This window comes from Ammodytes marinus (assembly GCF_949987685.1).
Source record: "Ammodytes marinus genome assembly, chromosome: 12".
Lineage (NCBI taxonomy): Eukaryota > Metazoa > Chordata > Actinopteri > Uranoscopiformes > Ammodytidae > Ammodytes > Ammodytes marinus.
The window spans coordinates 26,038,377-26,063,917 of NC_137216.1; the positions used below are offsets into that span (position 1 = coordinate 26,038,377).

General features: G+C 40.5%; 1 protein-coding gene and 1 pseudogene across 2 annotated transcripts in view; both read right to left on the reverse strand.

Moving 5' to 3' along the window:
* sestd1 (SEC14 and spectrin domains 1) overlaps positions 1-4,872 on the reverse strand; it is a 21,815-nt gene extending 16,943 nt beyond the window's left edge. Inside the window, exons 1-3 of the mRNA XM_080037629.1 lie at positions 4,629-4,872; positions 2,582-2,651; positions 2,318-2,426 (exon numbers count right to left, since the gene is read on the reverse strand). Of these exons, the coding sequence (XP_079893755.1) occupies positions 2,318-2,426; positions 2,582-2,651 (179 nt within the window). The 5' untranslated portion in view covers positions 4,629-4,872. The remainder of the gene's footprint in view (positions 1-2,317; positions 2,427-2,581; positions 2,652-4,628) is intronic.
* Positions 4,873-6,658: 1,786 nt separating this feature from the next.
* On the reverse strand, positions 6,659-25,324 carry LOC307258845 (solute carrier family 22 member 4-like; annotated as a pseudogene). The gene is made up of 11 exons: positions 25,115-25,324; positions 16,160-16,333; positions 14,362-14,465; positions 12,679-12,833; positions 12,086-12,257; positions 11,680-11,806; positions 11,492-11,595; positions 11,024-11,238; positions 10,414-10,596; positions 9,585-9,720; positions 6,659-6,761 (listed from the first exon to the last, which is right to left on the reverse strand). The product of its transcript is annotated as a solute carrier family 22 member 4-like (transcript).
* Positions 25,325-25,541: the final 217 nt, after the last annotated feature.

Sequence of the window (25,541 nt, forward strand, 5' to 3'; positions counted from 1 at the left end):
ATAATAACAGTTAATTACTACTTGGTGCTATTTTTGTTACTTTGGGATATAACTTATTATGAATTAAACATAGCAATTAAGAAGTTGCTGCTTTGTTCTCGGCTCTCAGTGTTCACCTTAGTGAGTGCAGTGTTATCATACCGATACAAATATTGTCCAAACCTATAAAGAGAATAACTAAAAATATGTATAACATATTTTTAAGAAATTGTGTTCAAAAAACATATTATATTTGACATTAATGTATGAGATATTCTTTAAATGCAGAATGCAAGACCAGATTTGTGTTTAGCAATGAACAACTGCGTTGATGTTTTCCAGTCAGGATTTCGACAACACCGCAGCACTGAGACTGTTCTGGTTAAGGTCCTAATGACATCCACTTAAACACAGACAGTGGCAAAAGTTCTGTCTTAGTTTTACTGGATCTCAGTGCCGCTTTTGACACAGTTGACCACAGCATATTACTAGATCGACTAGCAAACTTGGTTGGACTTTCTGGAACTGTACTAAATTGGTTTGAATCCTACTTAAAAGGACAGATAGGCAATTTCACATCTGAGCGGACACATATTGAATGCGGGGTCCCCCAAGGTTCCATTCTTGGGCCTCTTCTGTTTAACATCTACATGCTCCCACTAGCTCAGATTATGAATAAGAACAAATTATGCTACCATAATTATGCAGACGACACACAAATTTACATAACCATATCACCAGGAGACTACAGTCCGATACAAGCACTGAGTAAGTGCATTGAACAAATCAATGATTGGATGTGCCAAAATTTCCTTCAATTAAACAACGACAAAACTGAAGTAATTGTCTTTGGTGCCAAAGATGAACAATTAAAAGTCAGCACACATCTGTTATGCTAGAAACCACACACTAAGCCAGAAATCTTGGTGTTGTCATAGACTCCGACTTGAATTTCAAGAAACACATTAAATCAATTAATAAGTCAGCATACTACCACCTTAAAAACATATCAAGAATTAAAGGACTTATGTCTCTGCAAGATTTAGAAAAACTTGTCCATGCATTTATCTTTAGTAGACTTGACTACTGTAACAGTGTCCTTGCAGGCCTTCCAAAAAAATCTATCAGACAGCTTTAGCTAATTCAGAACGCTGCTGCTCGAGTCCTCACTAGGACCAAAAAAGTGGATCACATTACCCCAGTTCTGAGGTCTTTACACTGGCTTCCTGTCACTCAAATAATTGATTTCAAAATACTGATGTTGGTTTATAAAGCACTAAATGGTTTAGTGCCAAAATACATTACTGATCTGCTGATACGTTATGAACCGTCCAGAGCCCATAGGTCGTCTGGGACAGGTTTACTTACAGTCCCAAGAGTTAGGACTAAACGAGGAGAAGCAGCTTTTAGTTTTTATGCACCAAATATCTGGAACCAACTCCCAGAAAACTTGAGGTCTGCTGCAACCCTCAGTTCTTTTAAATCGAGTCTGAAGACTTTTCTGTTTCCATTTTAACCTGTACCTTTTCATTCGCTTTTAAATGTCTTCTAATGTGTTTTATGTATTTTAATCTTGCCCCTGTAAAGCACTTTGAATGGCCTTGTGTTTGAATTGTGCTATATAAATAAACTTGCCTTGCCTTGCCTTGCCTTGCCTTTAGTACATATTTATAGTGCATCGTTTAGAGAACGAGTCTTTATGTCCTGGGCTTTAACCTACAGGAATTTACTAACAGCTTTATGTAATGCGTTTTGGAGGACATTCATTTGGATGATGAGTTGAAAGCATCTTTACTGCGGAAGTGGAGCAGGGACAGGATCATCTGTCAGGCTGCCAAAACAAATGACCGCTGTCACAGACATGTCATGATGAGACAGTGTGTGAGTATGCAAAATAAAAATAGCTACATAAATAAAATGTAGGATTTTTTAAATTTTGGTTTAATGGAGGTGTTTCCTGATTCACTTTAAAGTCTTCGAGGGCGCCTAGGACTTTTTGTTAGTATCTTGGGGATATTTCCCCGACAGGATCAGTCTAAAAGTGTTTGTATCTTGAAAAAGATGTCAGAAAAGGGGAGGGGTCGTTTTATAATCAGGGCTGTCTCGTATTTGTATAAGACCCAAAGTTGTAATAAATTGGATCATCGTTTTACAGGACAGCCTAACATGCTGGACTCTGCCCCTAAAGCCAAGTTACAAAGTACAAATCCAACAGCTCTGCAGTGACAAGTTTGCATGTGACATGTGTGTGTGTTGTGTGTGTGTGTGTGTGTGTGTGTGTGTGTGTGTGTGTGTGTGTTTGGTGTGCGTGTGTGTGTGTGTGTGTGTGTGTGTGTACCTGGGGATGCTGAGCAGGTAGTCCAGTGTGTCACTGAGCTCCTCCATGCTGGTCTGGTCTGAGCTGAGAGGGATGGTGAGGATCAGACCACTGCGCCGGTCTTTGCCCCCTAGACAGAGAGAGACACATGTGCAGAGTGAGGGAGACATCCGGCTGCATGTAAACTGAGATGACACAGGAAACACACATGCATCTGATCGTGTGTGTGTGTGTGTGTGTGTGTGTGTGTGTGTGTGTGTGTGTGTGTGTGCGTGTGTGTTTTACCTGACAGAAAGGCCAGCCTTTTCTTCAGGACGGGGAGGATGTTTGTCGCTTCCATGCTCGTGTTGGACATCTGTGTGCACACAGTACGCAGAGGTTAGACTTGAAAAGATGTGACATTCACACGCTCATATGTAAGGCAAGATCAAGGCGCAAAGTTATGATGAAATAAATAAGTAAAAGCACAATTGTATATATACCTACTGCATGCTAACTAGATTATTTTTATAGTCAGATATATATAATCTGTAAAAAAGAGTATGAGATTTGGAAACGCAGCATCATTCACATATTCATACCATAAATAGTGATTCATACATACTAATCCAATGAAATTTAGCTCACATTCTCAGAAACTAGCCAACATCTTACTTCTTGTCCACTTGCTATGTCACTCACGACTGAATTAGAAAATGAATGTCAAACTCTGTATGAGCTGCTGTTACTGTAAGAATATCATGGAATTTACAGTAATCTCACTACTCAGACGGCAGACACATTGTTAGTTTAACAGTCATGATGTCATAAGGGATGAGGTCATCAATCTAATACATGGTCATCACCAATAAAAAAACTGTTGCAGCAGTATTACATGAATATTACAGGCATATTAAAGAGACAGCACGGTGATTTTCCATGGAGGATTTGTTCCGTCAGCTGGCATCTCTCCCAGGCGATTCAGATTCAGATTCTTGGCATTACATGGAGCTCGGCCTGTGATTTACTGTCTGTTTGACTGTGTTGCTGCCGTTTAATGTCCACACTAAATCAGTCAGTTCAAATTTCTGTTATTTTAGTTCAATAAATATGTTTTTAATAGATTGGGATGCAGGCGGAAAGGCTCCATTTTGCTGTCATATTGTTATTGTATTATCTTTAATGTTTTATACTGCTTGAGATTCCAATTGTAACTGTTGATTTGTATACCTATGTTGTTTTTCATAATCCTTATGTAAAGAGTGTTTATTATTGCTGATTTTAAAGTAGCACATGAACCTTTCTGTTCTGTGCAATCGCCGACACAGTAAGCATTGACCTTTCTTTGTACTTTACACCTGCTTTTATATAACACTGTTTCTATTATCTTACTTGCATTTTTTTTTACTTAAGAAAGACTACATATAGTCATGTATTCATCATCAAACTATATACTGTATTCATTTGAATATGTATACTGAGCTGCAGTCCACATACACACACATTACTTATTCTGACACACTCGTTTGTGTTTAAAAACTGGATTACTGATCTAGGCTGTTTAGTCATGTTATGCCCTTGGCCTTCACTGTTTTTCCAAAACATTCATCTCTATGCTCCTTTTTTATTAGTCAAGACCTTGAAGACATATTTTCTCAATCAGCTTCTTATTATGAGTACTGTGGCTTTGCACGAAAACAAACATTTTAGCCAAAGTTGCACCACATGACAAACATGAGAAAGGCATTTGCCATCTCACTCTCACTCTCCCCTTTTAGGATTTCACAACTGTTGAATTTAATACTTTGATTGTTGCTTGTCATAAATAATTTGGCTACTTATAAAAGTAAGGAACACACTATTTGTAATAAACATTAACGTTTGTCTTCGACTATTCTGCTAAACTTAGTTTGAAAACAACAGCTCTATCTTTCCATCCGAACGCTTTCTTTATTATTGTTATCAGTGGGCTATTATTAGTGGTAGTGTGTGTGTGTGTGTGTGTGTGTGTGGTGCTAATGGAGTCTGGTTACTGCAGCAGCATCTGTCCTGCTGCAGGGCTTCATCGTCACCCTCCTCATCCTCCCCCAGCCTGCGGCCTGTGTGAAGCTGTTGGACGGGTTGGCCATAGCATGCCATGCCCGTCCCGGTCCGGCTCGAATCGGTTTTATATGGGTTCGGTTCGGCTCGGCCCACAAACACAATGACCTACATTCAGCAGCTTCGGGCTGCGGCGCTGCGGCTCAAACCCCCTCCCCTCCCCTCGCTCACCACAGCCTCGAAGCCACACAGACAGTATCGACAACTTTGGGATCAATCGGAAATAACTATTGATCAGGCGGATTTTTCTTACCTTTCACTCAAATTTGCAGCATTATACTATCCCGTTTTTTCTTCTCTCTCTCTCTCTCCCTCCCGATCCTCCGTTTCTCCTCCTTTTCTCCTCTGTCTCTGCTTCTCTTCCTCTCGTCTTTCTCTTCCTCCTCTCGGGCTTTTCGATCAGCAGATGTTAGATCTGTTTTCCATTAAATCAAAACACTGCAGACCTCAGTTTGTTCCTTTTGCTTAGAGACAACAGTAAAAACCAACACAGAAGGCAGGCGTTGGACCTCGCTGCTCTGCGCAGACTCAGTAAAGCCCAATAAAAAATAACATCTTCCGGTAAAGAGACTTTCAAAATGAAAGCCTGGATGTTTAGAAGGACACGTTTCTCTGTCTTCAAAAGTATAAAGGATGATCTCAACAACAGTGTTAATACATATATATCTAAAGCTAATATCTGTTGCCAATGACACTTATTAGGCTATCTAGGTAAACGTACAGAAGTGTAAATATTATGTAGACCTACATACTAATTGCTGTGGAGTAGAAGTAGGCTACTATACGAGGTAGCATGTCATTTTAATTTTGAATTAAACTAAATAAAAGTACGTCAAAATAGTACTTGAATAAATGTAACCTGTGGTGTAACTTCTACCACTGAATGTCTGCATCAACTTTCCTGGTTATCCATCCAACATGTTGTTAAGACATTTCACCCTGAACCACAGGGTTCAACCTCATGGTGGCGTGACATGCAAGATTTTTTATTTATTTTTATTTATGCTGAGCAAAAATGATTGTCCTGTAGTTGCAGCTTAGATTGGCCATTGTCAAAGAATAGTTTGATACTTGATTCTGATTAATTGCTTGATTTTAACTACAATGCATCAATCTATAGGCCTAACAGCATTTCATTGTCATAGTGCAAACTTGTATTGGGCTATAATGAGAAAAAACATTTCAACCATTGACTCCACGGTTTCTCCCACTCTCTTTGCATTGTTTATGAATTAGTTAGAAAAATAGCTTAGAAATAAAATTAAATAGATTAAATACTATGAGGTAACTCTATTCTTAGTTTTATTTTACTCACATACTTACATTGATATTTTCAAACATGTTTAGTTTTCTGTACAAAAGTACTATAATATGTAAAAGATGCTTTGAAACATTTTTTTTTTCATTTTGTTTGATGTCCTATCACTCCACTGCTACACGTTTACACTTTTCGTAAAAACCTTTTATATACTATCTATGGTAAAAACGTATCGGCAATTTTCCATATGCTTTGAAAGTTTAATTGCCTCTGTTCCGGTGAAACCCTATGCAGCTTCGGCGGGGCCACGGCGCCCAGACCACGCCCCTTTCCAGTTCAATTCCACTGAGGCGTTTACGTGCCTTCAGAAACTGTAACTCCGACGCTTAGATCAGATTGATGCTCAAATGAAAAATATAAAAGCTATATGAAAACACCTGAAAACAAACAATAAGGCCATTCACAATAAATACAGTTAGAACAATAAATACAATGTTTAACTAATACATAATTATTATTTAAAGAGATTAGTATCAGCAAACAGTATAGGCTACTGTTAAACAATAACTATAGAGGTTTTGAATGAGTTGAATTTAGATTTATTCAGTTATTCATAGCAATACATATGTACACAAGTATACGTTTATACTTTATCTTACTGGTAGAAACCTAAAAATACATTATTTTAGGTACACAACTTACAATTCAAGTTTAAATGACCAGTTCTGACTCTTAAATGTTAACACAATGCTGCTGAAAAATAAAAACATCTTATTTCCTGTACAGACTTCACATGCAAATAAAAAAATTCACATTCACCTTATAAATTCGGAAATGCGGAAATACACTGAACCATTATTATTATTCATAAAGTGTCAGTGAATGCATCCTCTCCCTCTCATGCTGAAAAAAAAATTAATTATAAAAGGTTATTATAAAAAACAACATTGTTTTGGAGCGTTTCAGGCAGTGTTCTTGACGTCCCTAGTTCTGTTTTTCCATCCTTTCTTTGTGTGTCCAAAGTCTTATCGACGAGTTGTGCAGAGGACTTGAGGTGCAGTCATCTGTTCTTTTGCTAATTTCCCATCATCCTTTTGGGGCGGCGTGGAGGCCCATGGCAACCTGAACCTGGAAGAAGAGGAGAGGCTGCATTATTCAAGCTGCAGTTTCAACAACCGTTTTTTTTCAAATCTAATTTTCAATCGTTTTACATTGTAGATATCTTGTTCTATACATTTCTGTATTAGATGTGTAATTGAAGTTGTTATATTTTCCCCTCGTACATTTTTCAAACACATTATATTTAGATTTTTCTTGGTTCTTGGTTCATGGCATGCTGTCTATTATTTGTTCTTTCTCTCTATTTTAAACTAACTGTTGGTCCAGAGTTGGATTTTCCCTATATTGGCAGGCCGCTGCTCTTTCAAAATAGATAGGCACGGCCACGGACAGTCATTAATTACGTCTTCACTGGGCCTTTAGAGTGAATACAGTCTCTACCACTGACCGCCGCCACAAATTGGCCACAATTAGCACACTGACCGACCCAGCCATATACAGTATCTCACAAAAGTGAGTACACCCCTCACATTTCTTCAAATATTTCATTATATCTTTCCGTGGGACAACACTGAATAAATGACACTTTGATACAATGTAAAGTAGTCAGTGTACAGCTTGTATAACAGTGTACATTTACCTTCCCCTCAAAATAACTCGACACACAGCCATTAATGTCTAAACTGCTGGCAACAAAAGTGAGTACATCCCTAAGTGAAAATGTCCAAATTGGGCCCAAAGTGTCAATATTTTGTGTGGCCACCATTATTTTCCAACACTGCCTTAACCCTCTTGGGCATGGAGTTCACCAGAGCTTCACAGGTTGCCACTGGAATCCTCTTCCACCCATTCATGACGACATCACGGAGCTGGTAGATATTAGAGTCCTTGCGCTCCTCCAGCTTCCGTTTGAGGATGCCCCACAGATACTCAATAGGGCTTAAGTCTGGAGACATGCTTGGCCAGGCCATAACCTTTACCCTCAGCTTTTTTAGCAAGCCACTGGTCGTCTTGGAGGTGTGTTTGGGGTCGTTATCATGTTGCAATACTGCCCCGCGGCCCAGTTTACGAAGGTTGAGTGCACGTGGTCAGCGTCATACACAGAGGTTGGCTTTGGAAAATAGACGTATGAATACTGCCAGCATTGCTGAAGGGCTTGAAGGGGTGGGGGGTCAGCCTGTCAGTGCTCAGACCATACGCCACACACTACATCATACTGGTCTGCATGGCTGTTGTCCCAGAAGAAAGCCTATACAAAAGATGATGCACAAGAAACCCCACAAAAAGTTTGCTGAAGACAAGCAGACTACGAACATGGATTACTGCAACCATGTCCTGTGGTCTAATGAGACCAAGATACATTTATTTGGTTCAGATGGTGTTAAGAGTGTGGGGCGGCAACCAGGTGAGGAGTACAAAGACAAGTGTGTCTTGCCTATGGTCAAGCATGGTGGTGGGAGTGTCATGGTCTGGGGCTAAATGAGTGCTACCAGCACTGGGGATCTGCAGTTCATTGCATTCTAACATGTAGTGTGCCATACTGAAGCATGATCCCCTCCCTTCATAAACTGGGCCGCAGGGCAGTACTGCAACATGATAACGACCCCAAACACCCCTCCGAACGACCACTGGCTTGCTAAAGAAGCTGAGTGTAGAGGTTATGGACTGGCTAAGCATGTCTCCAGACCTAAACCCTATTGAGCATCTCTGGGGCATCCTCAAACGGGAGATGGAGGAGCGCAAGGACTCTAATATCCACCAGCTCCTTGATGCCGTCATGAATGGGTGGAAGAGGATTCCAGCGGCAACCTGTGAAGCTCTGGTGAACTCCATGCCCAAGAGGGTTAAGGGAGTGCTGGAGAATAATGGTGGAAAAACAAAATATTGACACTTTGGGCCCAATTTGGACATTTTCACTTAGGGGTGTACTCACTTTTGTTGCCAGCAGTTTAGACATTAATGGCTGTGTGTCGAGTTATTTTGAGGGGACAGTAAATTTACACTGTTATACAAGCTGTACACTGACTACTTTACATTGTATCAAAGTGTCATTCTTTCAGTGTTGTCCCATGAAAAGATATAATGAAATATTTGAAGAAATGTGAGGGGTGTACTCACTTTTGTGAGACACTATACAAGGTTTTGACCATGTCGTCTGTGGTATAGGTCTGTGCTGTAAGCAACCAAGATCAAACTGCCACGCTGGAAAAGTATGAACATTTAACACAGAACAGCTTGTTAGGCAGACCTGTGTTTGAATAGTTTTGTTAGAGAAGGAAAGATTTGTAGTTGTTTGATCAATTTCTCCCATACCAAACGAGCACGTCACCATTCAAAACATTGCTTCTTTGGTATAGTAGAAGAGAATGTCTGGTGTTCTTGTGTTGGCCATGCTACAACAGCGGCGTGGCTATCCCCTGCAGTGTGCCAGCAGTAGATCCGCATGTGATCAAGACTCTGAAGTGACTCTATGTGATAAAATCAGACTCAACCTGCCCAATGGACAAACAGCATATTGTGACTGTATCACATTTTGTATTGATACAAAAATTTATATTTTTTGATAAGAATAACTATAAGTAATACATCTAGAGATAGAGATGAAAGTTTTATCAATTAAAATATAGATTTAAATCAATAAGGAAGCTGATTAATTTATTATTTATGAATGACTTGAGGTGATATTAACTAAGTTATTCTTCTTCTCACCCCTTTTTGAATCAAGTGTTGGTTGGTGACAGTTTCATATGCTTTATATTGTTTGTAAATAATGCTTTTTTTTATGTCTGTCCACTACTTGTTTGATAATTTTCTCTTGTATTATTTTTTTTCATCTCTTTTCTCATTCGGATAGAATACATGTCCATTCCATTCCACTGTGCACATACTGACCGCTGTATGGAAGGCATCTGCTGGATGGTGTCGGGCAGCGGCCGCTTGAAGGTCTCGGGCAGGAAGACGCAGAGCACAACGCTGAGCAGTGACAGAGAGCCCACTACGATCCACGGCAGGAACTGATTGAAAACAGCTAGAGACAAAACCACAGCGAACCAGTGAGTTTGTCCAATACTTTCAAGATTTATCCTGCACAGAGGATTATTTATTTCAGACATGGTCTCTCAAAACTTCACCAGATGAAACAAAGACTTCATCTATAGTCTTATATTTTACTAAAGGCAAATAAGAGGGGGTGAGGGCTATTGTGTTTATTGTTGTTATTTAGGTAAGCTGAAACTTTAAAAAACAAAACTGAATTCATCGCAAGAGCAGCCTCACAGCCACTACTACAGCTGGTATTGGTGAATCAGCAGAACAATAAAGTCATCAAATGCAGGATTAAATAGTAGATAAAGAATTGGTTCAAACAAATCATACTGAAGTCTTAAATGTATTATTTAAATGGCTGACTTTTTAAAATATATAAATAACCATAGCAATCACCAATGTTTAAATTCTTACAATTTTTAAGTATCTTTTCTTTAGTTTTTATTCTATTTTTAACTTATCACTTATGTCTCTGCTTGTTTATATATCGTGTTATATTTTATTTATGATAATCACTGTTCGTTCATTGTTTATTGTCTTAATGTATGCACCTTATTCACCAAGACAAATTCCTTGTTGGTGTAAAACCCTTCTTGGCAATAAAATCCTTTCTGATTCTGATTCTGATTCTGATTCTGATAAACATTATCCACAGTATTTTGTATGAAGGTCTCACCCATTTGCAGCAGGTAAGGGGAAACAGCAGACCCCACTCTGTTGAACATGGCACAGGTTGACATCGCTGTGTTCCTGATGACTGTGGGAGACAGCTCACCAGTAAACATGTACAACACCCCGGAGCCGGCCAGGATGCCAAATTTACCCAGAAGTACCAGGAACACGGTGACCCCTGGATGACCTGCAAGGAGAGGGGGTTGTCAGTTAGTGGAACCAATAATCCTTCGTTTCAAAATATTACGAAATTTCAAAAGTAAATCTGTGTCCTGGACCTTGAGCAAGGTACATAACCCTAAACTGCTCGAGGGGCACTTTACTATGGCTGACCCTGCGCTCTGACCCACTATGAAGTGTGGTAACTTGAGAGGGGATATGCCATTACAATGTGCCTCGTATCAATTGACTTAATAAAGATAACTTAACTTATCATTGTAAACTGTTACTGAATTACTAAATTAGGTGTGGCTTAGTAAATCATCATGCTGGAAATGGTCAATTGTTTTGATTTTTACACCAAGAATACTAATTATATTCACAAAGAAAGGAAGGAAGGAAGGAGGGAAGAAGGAGGTTGAGGAGGAGAGCTGGCTTGTGCTGGTCATACTCACTGTGCAGAGTGATCTGGATGAGCAGCATTGCTATCGCCCCTAGCAGCGTGTAGCAGATAAAGGACATGCGGCGAGGAAGACTACGTGCCGCCAGCCAGCTGGCAAAGTACGCTGGGAGCTCCACGAGCGTGTTCAGGAAGTGGTTTAGGAAGGGACTGCCATAGAGACTAGACATGTTGAATGATAGTCCAAAGTAACAGACACTCAGGGAAAACCTGCAAACAAAAAAATAGGACAAGACTTGAAATACAAAGTCCTGTTTAGCGTTAGAATAGTGTTGGTGTCAGAATGTTGCTACAGAAGCAAGATTTCAGCAACATTATGAGTTGGTATGTGTAAATGTAAGGTTTGGGACAATGGGAATGTCTATAGGAAATTGTATACAAATAAAATAGCTTATATGGAAAAAACTGAAAAGTTCCTGAATTCCACAGAAATGTTTCTATCTGAAAGAGCACTTTATCTCACCAGATGAGCCACAGCATAAGTGTGATATTTCGAATGTTTGAGGTCCTCAGCAGGTCCAGGAAGCTGAGGGACCTCTCAGCCTTCTCAAGGGGTGGTTTCTCAACCTGTGGAGACAAGGACACTAGTCAGGAACGATGCCCATCGTATTGTGGTGTGTTGAACAAGGCTGAGGCTAAAGAGGTTCTTACGTTGGCTGAGAGAAAGATGACATGTGGAGCTTCCACTCTGTTCTCCAGAGCTGCCGACCTTATCAGGAATTCTGCTTCCTGCAAACGGCCACGAGACACCAGCTAGCGGGGAGACTCTGGAATCAGCCTGGTGGGTCGGACAGACGAACACAAAAATGTATCTTCTAAAATGTATCAGTTAAAAAAACTTTCTGGTCCCTTAGTCTGGATCATTGTTCTGAAAGGCTGATACTAACAAATGCTCACTGGCAGTGGGGGGGGGGATTATGAAATAGTTCATCCTTTCTTTCATGTCATAAACATTTCAACTGGGAATAAATTAATTATACAGATTTAAAGTAAAAGATCTAGATATAAAAATATAAAGTTGCAGATATATCTTGATAGTGTAGTCAGTTAATCTTACCACCACAAGGGCATACAGGCCATCCCCGGCACCGCCATGATCAGTGACAGGTGTCTCCAGTTGGTGACCAGATAGGCAGTGCCCGGCAGCAGCATCATACCAATGGTGTAGAACCAAGGCAGGCAAAGCATGGAGAAGAGAACCTTGGGGGAACCAACCAGGACCTCAGAACCTGTGCAGTTGTTTCAAAGAAATAAGGGAGTGACAATAAGTGCCCCAATTGACCTTTTAATTGAACTGTTTCTGTAGTCAGATTATTGCACAAATATAAAAATACTGATGACTTTGTAAGTTGTTGATGTGTTTACAAGCCATTGGTGGGCCTTTCTCAACAGTTTTCTTTGCTGTCAACACAAACAACTTTTTTGTTGTAAAGATTTATTTAAAGGGGTGGAAAACACTGTCTTTGTATGAATACTAAACTGACCGAAGAAAATGGAATTTCAAATGTGCCCTCACAGGTATGGACATGGTCTTATTCGGTCCTTAAGTGAGACTACATCGAGATCCGCAACGAAACAACAGCACTGCCACAACTGGAGATAAGATGATAAAAGTCAGTGGTGGTTAGAGTATTATGAAAGACCCCATACCCAGCACAAACACGACTATGTAGCTGCCGATCTGTCCCACTCCCATCAAGAAGAAAAGCACAGTGAAGATGGACCATGACGGAGCGAAGGCCAGAGCCCCGCTGGACACACTGAGCAGGGCCGTGGCAACGAACAGTACGGGCTTCCTGCCAAACCTGAAGGACACATTCAACAGAGGGGTGTCAGACACAGCAGCAACAAACATGGTCGCTGTTAAAGGTGCTACGAGGAACTTTTAAGTATTTCTGAAACAGTCTCATTTTTCCTCTAATCATACACAGGGCTGGACTGGGACAAAAAATCGGCCCTGGCATTTTTGGCCATGGCAGCCCACCGTTTATACGATATGCGGAGGAAGGGGTGTTGCACCAAATTCTGGGCCCCTATACAGAAAGTCCTGATGGGCTCTCTGAGAGGCGGTCTTACAATACAAACATGTAAAAGCTTTGTTTGTCTATAGTCCAAAACGTATGAGTGACTGGTCCCTCTCTGAGCCAGATAACAACACAATGTTTCTATTGATGAATGACCAGATTATTACGCGTACTTGAACACATCCCCTGGTCTAATGACTCTTAATAAACATGCACACACACATTGTTTCTCACAGGAATTTGGGAGACTGTGTCGTGGACCCTGGACCTTCTAGGGGGGTCCGGGGGAATGCTCCCCCGGAAGATTTTTTTTAAAATGTTAAAGTAAAATTCATCAATCTGGTGCACTTTGAGGAGAAAACAAAGGCTAAATCAACTGTTTCCTATGTAAGCTATTTAGTACTATTTTCTGGAATGATTCAAAGACACAGAATGACCAAAAAGCAGAAAGAAGAAAGTTTAAAAAATCCAGTCAAAAAATTTTTTCCCTTCGTTTGTATTTTTTAATGGCCCAATATAGGCCCCTGATCTTCATAGCCCCTAAATAAAAAATGTCGGGGCCTTCAAAGATCAGGGGCCTATATTGAGCCAGTAAAATTAATATAAATCAAAAAAATAATTTATTTTTTCTTGGGTGCAGCCCCCCAAGCCTGTCCGCAGTCCGACGGCCCTGAACGTAAAACTGACCATCGTCAGATGCTCATAATTACTGAGTACAAGTTGAATGCGTGATAATACAACTCAATGCAGCCTCTGAATGGGCGGCCCTCTGCTGTGTGTGTGATTGGGCCAGGCCTAGCCTAGAACCAATCATAATGAGTAATGGCCTGGTAACTTTCAGGTGAAGTTGACAGCCTGCACGCACATTTATATGTCCATGGCACTCCCGAGAGGGAAGGGACCTCGGCCCTCGGCTGTGTGACTTGGCCGGGCCGGGCCGAGTCACACAGCCGAGGGTCCAAAAAAAAAAAAAAAAAAAAAAAAAAAAAGATTTTTTTTTTTTTTTTTTTTTTTTTTAACCTCACCGGCCCAAAAGGCTGCCGGCCCCTCGGGCATTTGCCCGGTATGCCAGATGGCCAGTCCAGCCCTGATCATACATGACATGTAAGAGTAAACAAGACCATCAGTGCAAAGAATACTATTTTTATATAGTTTTTTCTTAATACCCTTATGGTACGCTCACCTAACTGGCGTAGTACAAACACTACCGCTTTTGTCCAAAGGGGGTGCAAGAATTTACACAAACTTAAAGGTCTTTCGCAGCACCTAAGGTTTCATTTTAACAGTTAGAACCCAAACTGAAAAGTACCGGTCAGATAGTTGTCCAGAAACTAAGCATCCGGACAATCCTCCCAGGAAGTAGACGAGGGAGGTAAGAGGCTGTTTCCACTGGTCGTCACATACCAAGTTAAACTGGAAGACAACGGACATAACAATATAAAACTGTGACGAAACATATAAGGCAAACTTGGGTATGCAACATGGAATATAGCATTGAAAGTTAAACAGATATAGAACATTTGACTGGAAACCACCAATAAGAGTCTTTTGAGTCCTCTTACCACCTGACCTGTGCATGATTTCTCCGTTACTGTACCTATCCTTAGTCAGTTTGTTCTGAGTGTGTGTTCCAAACAGAAACTACATTCATTTTCCCCATTAGAAGCTACCTTTCTAACTTTCTCAGAATTGTGAAAAAATAAGGCTCTTATTTGTAATATCTTCCAAAACATGGTTTCGCCCCTGCCTCTGAGCCTAGTCCACCACCACCGGCATGGAGGCCTTCTGAGCCAAGTTCTCTAGTCTATCACTCCTCTAAGGCTGGTATTTTTTTTTTTTTAGCCTTTATTTATACAGGTAAATCCCATTGAGACCGAATACTCTTTTACAAGGGAGACCTGTTTTCCTTTCCCACGTTACCATTCACACACACATTCATACACCGATAGCAGGCTAACTATCGACATTCACACGAGGCAAGGTGGGTGAAGTGTCTTGCCCAAGGACACAACAACTATGACACAGGTGGCAGGGCGGGGATCGAACCTCCAACCCTTTGATCATCAGCCGACCCGCTCTACCACCTGAGCCACAGTCGCCCCGTATTGTAGTGATCAGCTCCTCAGATTCATATCCCTTAGTGTCCATATTCTTAGAATTTGTCCTCAAGTGTCCTGCAGCTCTGAGCACATTCCTGCAGACTAAGTTCATGTCTGCCTGGTCCTCCACCGTCCATCTACTTAGAACCAGGTCTTTCAGCAAGTAGATCTCTCAAAACCTTCTCTTTTAGTATCCGGTATCTTAGAGACAGTCCTCTAGTGTCCAATCCCTCCAACCCTTGTCCACCAGATAGGATTGAGATGAGCTTTAGCAAGGCCAACAAGAGCATAAATCACTGTGTGGTTGGGGATTCGATTGTGTTGACGCGTTTGCTGCCATCTGCCTCATCTTCTTAGTATATTGCCTGGTAGCTGTGGTAGTTAAGCCCTCTTTGTTTTGATGACTGCCTGTTGCTTTATTGATTCTTCTGCTCTGATGGTCAAAACAGCAACCACTGTCTGCTGTGTCCTTGATAATTGCATGGATCCCGCTATCGCACCAAACGTGCTTGTGCAAAATTGCATGAAGAAAAGCCATTCTGTTCAATGAAGAGTATGGTCTCAGGTGCTCGAACTATATCAGTGTCGAGGTTCAAGTAATAAGTAACTGGTTCCTCAATGCAGATATCCTGTGGGGCAAGTTTCACAATCCAATATTGTGATTGTTTACATTCTGAGGTAGGCCTAGTCCATAGTATCATGGTTTGCTGATTTGAAGGACAGGTAATGATTAACTTAATGCAGTCCAAGCACACTTGTGTACTGTGTAATCTAAACATTTGAAATAAGTTTGAGTGCTGCAGCGGATGTGGTATTACATAACACATAACATATGCAGAAGACCTGAATCCAGTGATTTCCAGTTTAGCACCTTAATGCAGTCACTCATTGTCAGAGGTCACAACCCCTCAGTGTTTTACTAACGGAAACTGTTCTGACCAGACTGGATCCTGATAACATGCTAGTGTTTTCACATTAATGTACAGTGAAAGGGGTGGAGCTTAATACCTCACTGACTACAGTAGACTGGTAGTACTCAGTACCGTAGATCCATCCATCTTTGCAGCTCTCTTGCCTCAGGCTGGAGAGGAGGACCTCTGGACTGGATCCAAACGTAGACAGGTTCTGCAACAGGTCCAGTTCATACCGGCTACAACTGCTCCTCTCGGGCAGCCCTGCCACCTGCTGAACCAGGAAATTATATAATCCTTATTTTCAATTTCTGTATTTGATGTAACAACAGTGTAACGGGGGGGGGGGGGGGGGGGGTCAACCAGTTCATCACATCAGAACAGTTCTTACTATAGATAGTATGTAAACAGTTCTAACCTGCATAAGGATCACAACTCGCAAGCAAAGCTAAGTTATTATCTGACTGTATCCACCAATAATTTAAATCTTCAGGAGTTCGCTTTTACTGTATACCTACAAACATCGGCCATGGCGTGTATCAGTATTTGACTAAATTTAATGTTTGCTAATTTCTTATTTACATTTGTTGTCAAATTCACTTTCTAGTGAATAGCTCGATTTTTGGTCTCCACTTTTTTCCCCAAGGAAATATCTGGTCTTTTAGCTGCTAAATGCTTGACTATTTTTGCCAGTAATTGTGTCTGTGATGGGTGTTTTTTTCCCAGTCTACTTAAAGGTACGAACACACTGCGGAGTGCAGTGTGTTCGTAGGGGAGAGTGGCCTAAGTTGTGCCGGTGGGCAAGTTGTGCCACCCCTTGTTTCTAGAAAACCATAGAAGAAATTGGAAATGTGACCACATATTTAAGAAGAGCCATCCATTAAACTCATCCTGTAAAGAAGGGAGAAACATGGAATAAGATATAAGCACATTTAAGCAAAAAAAACAGATTTTTGCCTTTCAAAGTAAAATTTCCATGATCAAGGTTTTTTTATTGTCTGAACAATTATAGACACGTTTGAAAACATTTGACACATGTTTTAGTGCTTTAGTATGCTACACTTTGTGTCTATATAGTTAGCACGATGTCATCCCTAAACTGCTGCATCATGCGTATTATCCAAAATGCTGGGGATGGGGTGATTTGTGCCAGAGGGCCTAGGTGAGTTATAAGTAAGTAAGTAAGTAAAATGTATTTATAAAAGCACATTTATAACAGTTTGCACTGTCCAGTTTGCTTTACATAGTGCATTCAGTAGGTAAAAAATTAATTAAGGTAAAATAACAATAACCAAAATAAAAGACATAAAGCCCAGACATCCACATATGAACAAAGATAGTAGTGCAGAGGTAAGATAGTTAATTGGGAGGAAAAACCAGGGTGTACAGATGGGTTTTGAGCCATGATTTAAAGGCAGAAATGGAGAGGGAATTGCATATGCCAGGTGGCAGTTTAGTCCAGGCATTATATAACCTGACCTCTCAAAAATTGCAACAGAAACCATTCCAACTGTTTTTGACTCATGAATATGTAATAAATAACATACTAAAAGTCTTAAGGAATCCAAGTGGTGGAAAGTTATTTTCTAAGGGGTTTCTTAACCATACCTTTATGTCAATTTTCAGCTTCCTAAAGTACTGTTTTATGGTAGAGGGGATATGTGCACAATTGTTAACCTTTTCAGAAATGCTTGAAACTTGGTACACTTATATAGTTTGGGGCTCTGAACATTTTCAGATATTAAGCCATTGCAAAATCGAATCATGGTTGCCATGGCGACTATTTTACTTTCCGCCATAGCCTAATTATGTATTTGTCATCATAACTCCTGAACCAAACATAATACCACTTAACTAGTGATGTCTAACCCTATGTTTTCATGGTCAGGGATTACTATGATACAACATCAGAAACAGTTAAAGAGATCCTATTATACTACTTTTCTGGTCTTCATTTCTTGTTAAAAACTGCTATAGAGCAACCTGACACGAATCACATCACTAAAAACTATGTAGATTTTCGGGACCCTCTTCCTCTTACCCTAGCGAGCACAGCAGTCTCTCTCTACACACTGCTTTGAGCTTCTCCGCCCCTCCCTCCCCCCCCCTGCTGCAAACCCCACTCCGTTGTGATTGGTTACCTTCCTTCCAGCAGCGGGAAATTTTAAGGAAGGTGGGGGCATGCAGCCGGAGCTTGCCTGAGCGGCAGCATTACCATATATGGAAACATGACAGAAACGACCCCAGCGTGACAGACACAACCAGGAAATTTGAACAAGTTTGGCTCGACCGGCTGCCATAGTTTTTAGTGTCTGTTAGTGTTTTTAGTGTCCACCCCAGACGGTCAGCAGGGAATACGTCGAAATGCATGTACGTAATTACTTGATACTCTAGTATGGTTAAACATGACTATAAATTATTCTAACAACGTTTATAGGTCATAAAAGTCGAAAAGTATCATAGGTCCTCTTTAAGGTTTGGCGCCCTTAGCTCAGTTGGTAGGGTGCCCCCCCCCCTCCGGGCCGGGCAGCAGCAGATCCGGGTTCGATTCCCGCCCGCGGTCGTTCTCTGCATGTCACTCCCCTCTCTGCCCCATTTCACCTCTGTCTCTCTGCAACAATGCCCAAAAAATATCTTTAAAAAAAACACATACATCTATTTGTAGAGAGGATAACTATCTTATCAACCAGGGATTTGCAGGGACAGTTGGGGGAGCAAGGGCTTATTATTTTACAATAGTAGCACGTACATTTCTGACTTAGCCCAGCATACCTACCAATTTATTTTGAATAACCACTCACACAATTGTTAGACAGATCAGCGGATCTCTACAAAATAATCAGTTCACACAGAGACATTGTTCTTCTTTAGTATCCACTAAAGCAATCTAAAAGTTTTTTCACAATTTGCACGTTTTCTATGCTACTAGTTTCTGGTATAAGATACATTTACACTAATTCACTGCACCAAATATTGCACTCTTTTGTATTTCTGCACATGACAATAAATCATTTGAAATATTTTGGTGGTATTGTTGAAATAAATAACGCTTAAAAATTAACATCAACAACAAATTCTTCACACAAAAAACTAAAAAAAAAGGCGGTTCTCTACATGAATAACCAAACCAACCTACCCTTCAAAACTATAAAGTTGGCCTATATTTGGTTGCAACATTTAGGCTTTGTTCATTCTGCTCTCATCACTGCAAAATTACTGAAAACATTACTGAAATCATTACAAAAAAGTTCTTAATCTTTGAACACAAATCTGTTCCTTCAGTTATTTCCAACTTCTTTGTGCCTTGTATCTTTCTTTGCATTAAGAACTTTTTAAGGTCTATTTTAATTTGTAATTTTTAGAAACAATACAGAAAGCAGGACCTTGGTGGTTACAATGATTAAAACAGGATGATGCTGCTCGTCAGCTTCATTGTGGTATAACTCGGGTGGTTGGTCAATTGGCCAGGTTTCTGAAAAACTGGTCAGACCTGGCTGGCCGTGTCAACCTGAAGACTTATGTCAAAGCCTTTAGAAGTTATAGTCCCCAAAGGGAAATTATTTTTCACAAAAATGTACGTTATGGGGAGAGAGAATTTAAACCTGTTTGTAGACTCAGGACAATGACAGAGTAACTAGCCTGTCCTGTTTATAAGAATGTAGAACTACAAAAGGTACCCAACCTGTTTTTTCATGGGGTCCAAATACTTTTCACATCCACACCCAGAGACAAGTAGCTTTTCTACTGCTTTTTAAATGGCCTTAAGCAGAGCCACGGCTCTATGTAAACACCCAACTTTGAATAGATATTGACATAAATATCTAAAAATCTAAAAATAAAGGTTATCTAGGTAGGTTCTTGGCTTCCAAAGACAATGGGCCCTGGGCCCCCCAAGTGGCTGGGCCCTAGAAAGCTTTCACACTTTCTACCCCTTATGGGCGGCCCTATCTGCACATACTGTAGATGTGAGCTGATTTTGTGTAGAGATTATGCCCTGATACTGCCATGAAAGGAAGCATTTCTGATATTGTTTCAAGGTGAAGTTCCCAATTCTCAGAAACTTGCAAAATACCAATGGATTTTAAGGATTCAGTTATGCATTTGAGAAGTCATCTTATTCTGAGAATCACATCAGAATGGCAAGCCTTCTCTGCAGACATCGTCTATCAGCTTTGCATAGATTGCAGCAACTTAATTGACACCAGAGTTTTATAAATGATCTCCAGCAGGTATCATCTGCTGATGACATATCTTCATCATAGTATTTTGGATCTCCTTGCAGCTAATGGGGAGTTACAACAAGTGCATCAGGCAGAATCAGGTAATTAAGGACTCTTTCAATGCAAATCCCATCCAAACATCTTCCCTGTCATAATGTGCACAACGGCTGCATAGAAAATCATTATCCCTTCCTCTTCCCAGCATCAACCATAACATGCCCAATGGACCCCAACAACTCATATCAGTGTGGAAGCCCCCAAGTCACTAACCTCTGGCTCAGCTGCTTTCATAAGAAAATGCCTTCCACCAGTGGTTGATAAAATTTGATGATTGGGGTGGAATTGTGGCAGTGGGCATGTTCACATAGGAACTTACATGCAGAGTAGATGCATGTAGGGTCACTACGTCTCATATCAACCAATGGGGTAAACACAAAGGATGTTTACCCCGGGTGATTGCCATGCTGTGCAAATTGCATCATACTAGACCATGCTGGCCTTTGTGAGACCAACAGGATGGCAGTTTTCCATATGAGTTCCAGGTCTGCTGTCGGGTCATATGGTTCTGATCTCTCTCTCTAACTAATAAAGGCAAAAATTACCCAAAAATAACTTGACATTGTTATCTTGAAAACATTTAATACATTTATGGCAAGAAAATTAAATCAAATGAATATTATGACTTCATAGTTAATCATTTATTTGCACATGCATTGTACCATATCTCTTGTTAAACAAAGTTGTCGGTTGATATGGACAGTAATGAACGATTTGTGTGGATATCAGAAAAGAATGTATAAATAAATAAATAAAAATTAACATTGGATTCACCCTTAACTATTGACCTTAACTGTTTCTGATGTTGTGTGGTATCATAGTAATCCCTGACCATGAAAACATAGGGTTAGACATCACTAGTTATGTGGAATTATGTTTGGTTCAGGAGTTATGATGAAAAATGCATAATTAGGCTATGGCGGAAAGTAAAATGGTCTCCATGGCAACCATGATTCAATTTTGCAATGGCTTAATATCTGAAAATGTTCAGAGCCCCAAACTGTATAAGTGTACCAAGTTTCAAGCTTTTCTGAAAAGGTTAACAATTTTGCACATATCCCCTCTACCATAAAACAGTACTTTAGGAAGCTGAAAATTGACATAAAGGTATGGTTAGAAAATAACTTTCCACCACTTGGATTCCTTAAGACTTTTAGTATGTTATTAATTACATATTCATGAGTCAAAAACAGTTGAAATGGTTTCTGTTGCAATTTTTGAGAGGTCCACCCATATTTTCTCACAAAATGCCTGTACTAGTTGGTTCTTCAAGGGCGGAGCAGCTAGTGCAAAGTACATTTCTGAGAGTTGTGCCATTGGCATGGCTGTATACGCTGGTCACCAAAAGAAAGTGATTGTCTACAGTAGCTCAGAAGAGACTGACATCTCCATTCCACTTAACGACACCACTGACAAGAGTTCAGATGGCCAGAAAGATGATGATGGTGACTTTGTCATTGTTAGCTTTGCAGGCAAAACCACCTAGATCTGCTAGGCCTTGTTTAAGAAAATTGACCTTCAATCTTTGTAAAATATTTACTTTAAATAAACCTTAAATAAGTGATTGTCTAATGGATTTGTCTTGCATTACATTTTATGAGATATATATATATATCAATGGCACAATTTACCCCATGGTATTTTCTCCAATGGCACTGTGGTGGATTTGAATAGCCTCTATTCATCAAGAGTTTGCTGACCGTGTATGTCTTAAAGGTTGGGGTCACTGGGGGAGAATGAGAGCACCCATAGAAGGACTTGTGTTTGAGACCATCTGTCTATTTGTAGATAATTATACACTTGGTACCCCCCCCCCCCCCCACATGAGATATAAGACACTGTTCTGTAACTAGCAGATTAGGTGCCATGCGGCTCTCAGCCTGCTGCTTCGATGCTCACTCTGAAATCCTCTGTATTGTCTGATGGAAACTCCTGCAATAAACTTGGAACACTGATTTAAAGAGTCCAGTCTGAAGTCCTTTGTCTTGTGTCTTGGTCAAGCCATGGGGAACATTCGGCTACTACAGCACAATTTACACCACACCGGGGGCAAGTTGTGCCACAAGACAACTTTTTTTCCGAAAGCTATATTTCTTCAACAGTTTATTCCAGATCCAAAGTTTGTATTGCCAGGGATGCACAACACCCTGAAATATATGTATATATTTGAGTCGGAGACTTTACTGTCAAGGCCTCACTTTAAAGTCACTTTGAGTAAAAAGTGGCACAACTTAGGCCACTCTCCCCTACCTTAAGAATGTTCCCCATTGTGTACTGTGTTGTGACACATCGTCTTTTTGAATGATTGTTGAGAGAAAACACTGGAGTCCTGAACCCTGAACGGTGGCTGCTTTCCTTATATTCATCTCTCCAACCGAATGTTGTCAGGCTTTTGAACCAACTCTTGGTGAAGGAGGTCTGACCCAGTGGTTTTAACATAGAAACAAGCTGCCTGCTAAGACCAAAAACAACAAAAGTTGCGTGAGCGAATCAAGGCGGTAAGAATATGAGACTGAAAGCCAAAACAATGAGCTTAAGGAGGCTAAACTACTTGCACTAACTCATTATCCAATCCATTGTCAATATATAATCATTGATAAAAGCCTATTTAAATGTGGATCAGACTAAAACAGTTGGATAACTTAGTTGAGAGACATTCACAAACATAATTTTGGTTTGGCAAGGAAGTATAACAATGAGACTGAAGGTCACCTAACCTGATGCAATTAGTCATTTATCCCAAAACTTTATTGCTCCCTAATCTAAACCAATAGTGATTTGCAGAGGTGGGGGTAAGTCAAGTCATTGCTAAGGTCAAGCAAGTCACAAGTCAAGTCATACATTTAAAAGACCTGAATTCCACAGTTCTCTTCTTCATACCTTCATCGACAACATCATCCTTGAACTACAATTTAATTATTCTTGGTCTGATCGAGGGGTCTTCAACTAAAATGTAAATGGGTCCAGTTGAAAACATTTTCTTACAGGAAAGGTCCGAATCTCATAATGTCTGCATCCAATAGCGACCCCTTATCTATCACATATGATCAACACCGCACATTTCCTTTTCTTTCAACCACATTTAGGCTACTTTAAATTTTAACATGGAAAACAAGAAAGGCAAATAGTAACAGATAGGCCTATACTTACACAAAACAGACACTTAATGCCCATAATCAGGGCTGGACTGGCCATCTGGCATACCGGGCAAATGCCCGAGGGGCCGGCAGCCTTTTGGGCCGGTGAGGTTAAAAAAAAAAAAAAAAAAAAAAAAAATCTTTTTTTTTTTTTTTTTTTTTTTTTTTTTGGACCCTCGGCTGTGTGACTCGGCCCGGCCCGGCCAAGTCACACAGCCGAGGGCCGAGGTCCCTTCCCTCTCGGGAGTGCCATGGACATATAAATGTGCGTGCAGGCTGTCAACTTCACCTGAAAGTTACCAGGCCATTACTCATTATGATTGGTTCTAGGCTAGGCCTGGCCCAATCACACACACAGCAGAGGGCCGCCCATTCAGAGGCTGCATTGAGTTGTATTATCACGCATTCAACTTGTACTCAGTAATTATGAGCATCTGACGATGGTCAGTTTTACGTTCAGGGCCGTCGGACTGCGGACAGGCTTGGGGGGCTGCACCCAAGAAAAAATAAATTATTTTTTTGATTTATATTAATTTTACTGGCTCAATATAGGCCCCTGATCTTTGAAGGCCCCGACATTTTTTATTTAGGGGCTATGAAGATCAGGGGCCTATATTGGGCCATTAAAAAATACAAACGAAGGGAAAAAATTTTTTGACTGGATTTTTTAAACTTTCTTCTTTCTGCTTTTTGGTCATTCTGTGTCTTTGAATCATTCCAGAAAATAGTACTAAATAGCTTACATAGGAAACAGTTGATTTAGCCTTTGTTTTCTCCTCAAAGTGCACCAGATTGATGAATTTTACTTTAACATTTTAAAAAAAATCTTCCGGGGGAGCATTCCCCCGGACCCCCCTAGAAGGTCCAGGGTCCACGACACAGTCTCCCAAATTCCTGTGAGAAACAATGTGTGTGTGCATGTTTATTAAGAGTCATTAGACCAGGGGATGTGTTCAAGTACGCGTAATAATCTGGTCATTCATCAATAGAAACATTGTGTTGTTATCTGGCTCAGAGAGGGACCAGTCACTCATACGTTTTGGACTATAGACAAACAAAGCTTTTACATGTTTGTATTGTAAGACCGCCTCTCAGAGAGCCCATCAGGACTTTCTGTATAGGGGCCCAGAATTTGGTGCAACACCCCTTCCTCCGCATATCGTATAAACGGTGGGCTGCCATGGCCAAAAATGCCAGGGCCGATTTTTTGTCCCAGTCCAGCCCTGCCCATAATGCATTTAAAATAAAACAGGGCAATGATCTGCGCTAAAAATATCATATCACCTTTTATTTTATGGCAGGATCACATTTTGATTTATCCCGATTAATTTTTTTTTCATACTGGGGGGCGAACTGTCATAACGGGCAGTTTGCTGTGCTGTCGGTGCGGGGGCGGCGGCTCTGAGCTGTCGGAAGGAGCCGGTGAATGTCTGAGTAAATTTGTGTGATTTGTGATTCTAATCTCTAACCCAAAGATTTAGACTGAGTAAAACATTCAACTAGACAGATGACGGAATAAAAGTCATGATGTCATTATTATTTTTACAAATAAATTAGTCACAATCATTCAGTTCAAACAGGCCTGGGTTCCAGTTCTGGCTGGTTCTGACCATAGGTAGATATATAAAATGTTCCGACCTGTACTGGGATGCTAGCCTGGATCCAGTCCTGGCTTAGGTTGCTGTTGGCGGGGATGTGGCAGTGATGTGGGGGCACAGCCAGCAGGAAGATGACCGACAGCAGGTTGTATCCACAGGGGAAGGTGGTCAGACAGAGCAGGAAGAAAACTCTCCTCTGGAACGGGCCCCAGGTGCCCAGGAACGAAACAGACTCCTCGTAATCCTCCATTATACACTGGACTCCACTTACACTATATTATTGTCTACTGTTTTATTTGGTTGTTTAAGAAACTTCACATGCAATCAACCCTTCAATTTAGTATAGGTGCTACTATAGCCTAACAACTGAATGATATGATAATTACATTGAATAGGCTATAAATTACATACAAATATAAAAAAACAAAGAAAGCCTATCTTTTTACTAAGAATACATTTTGGGAAAA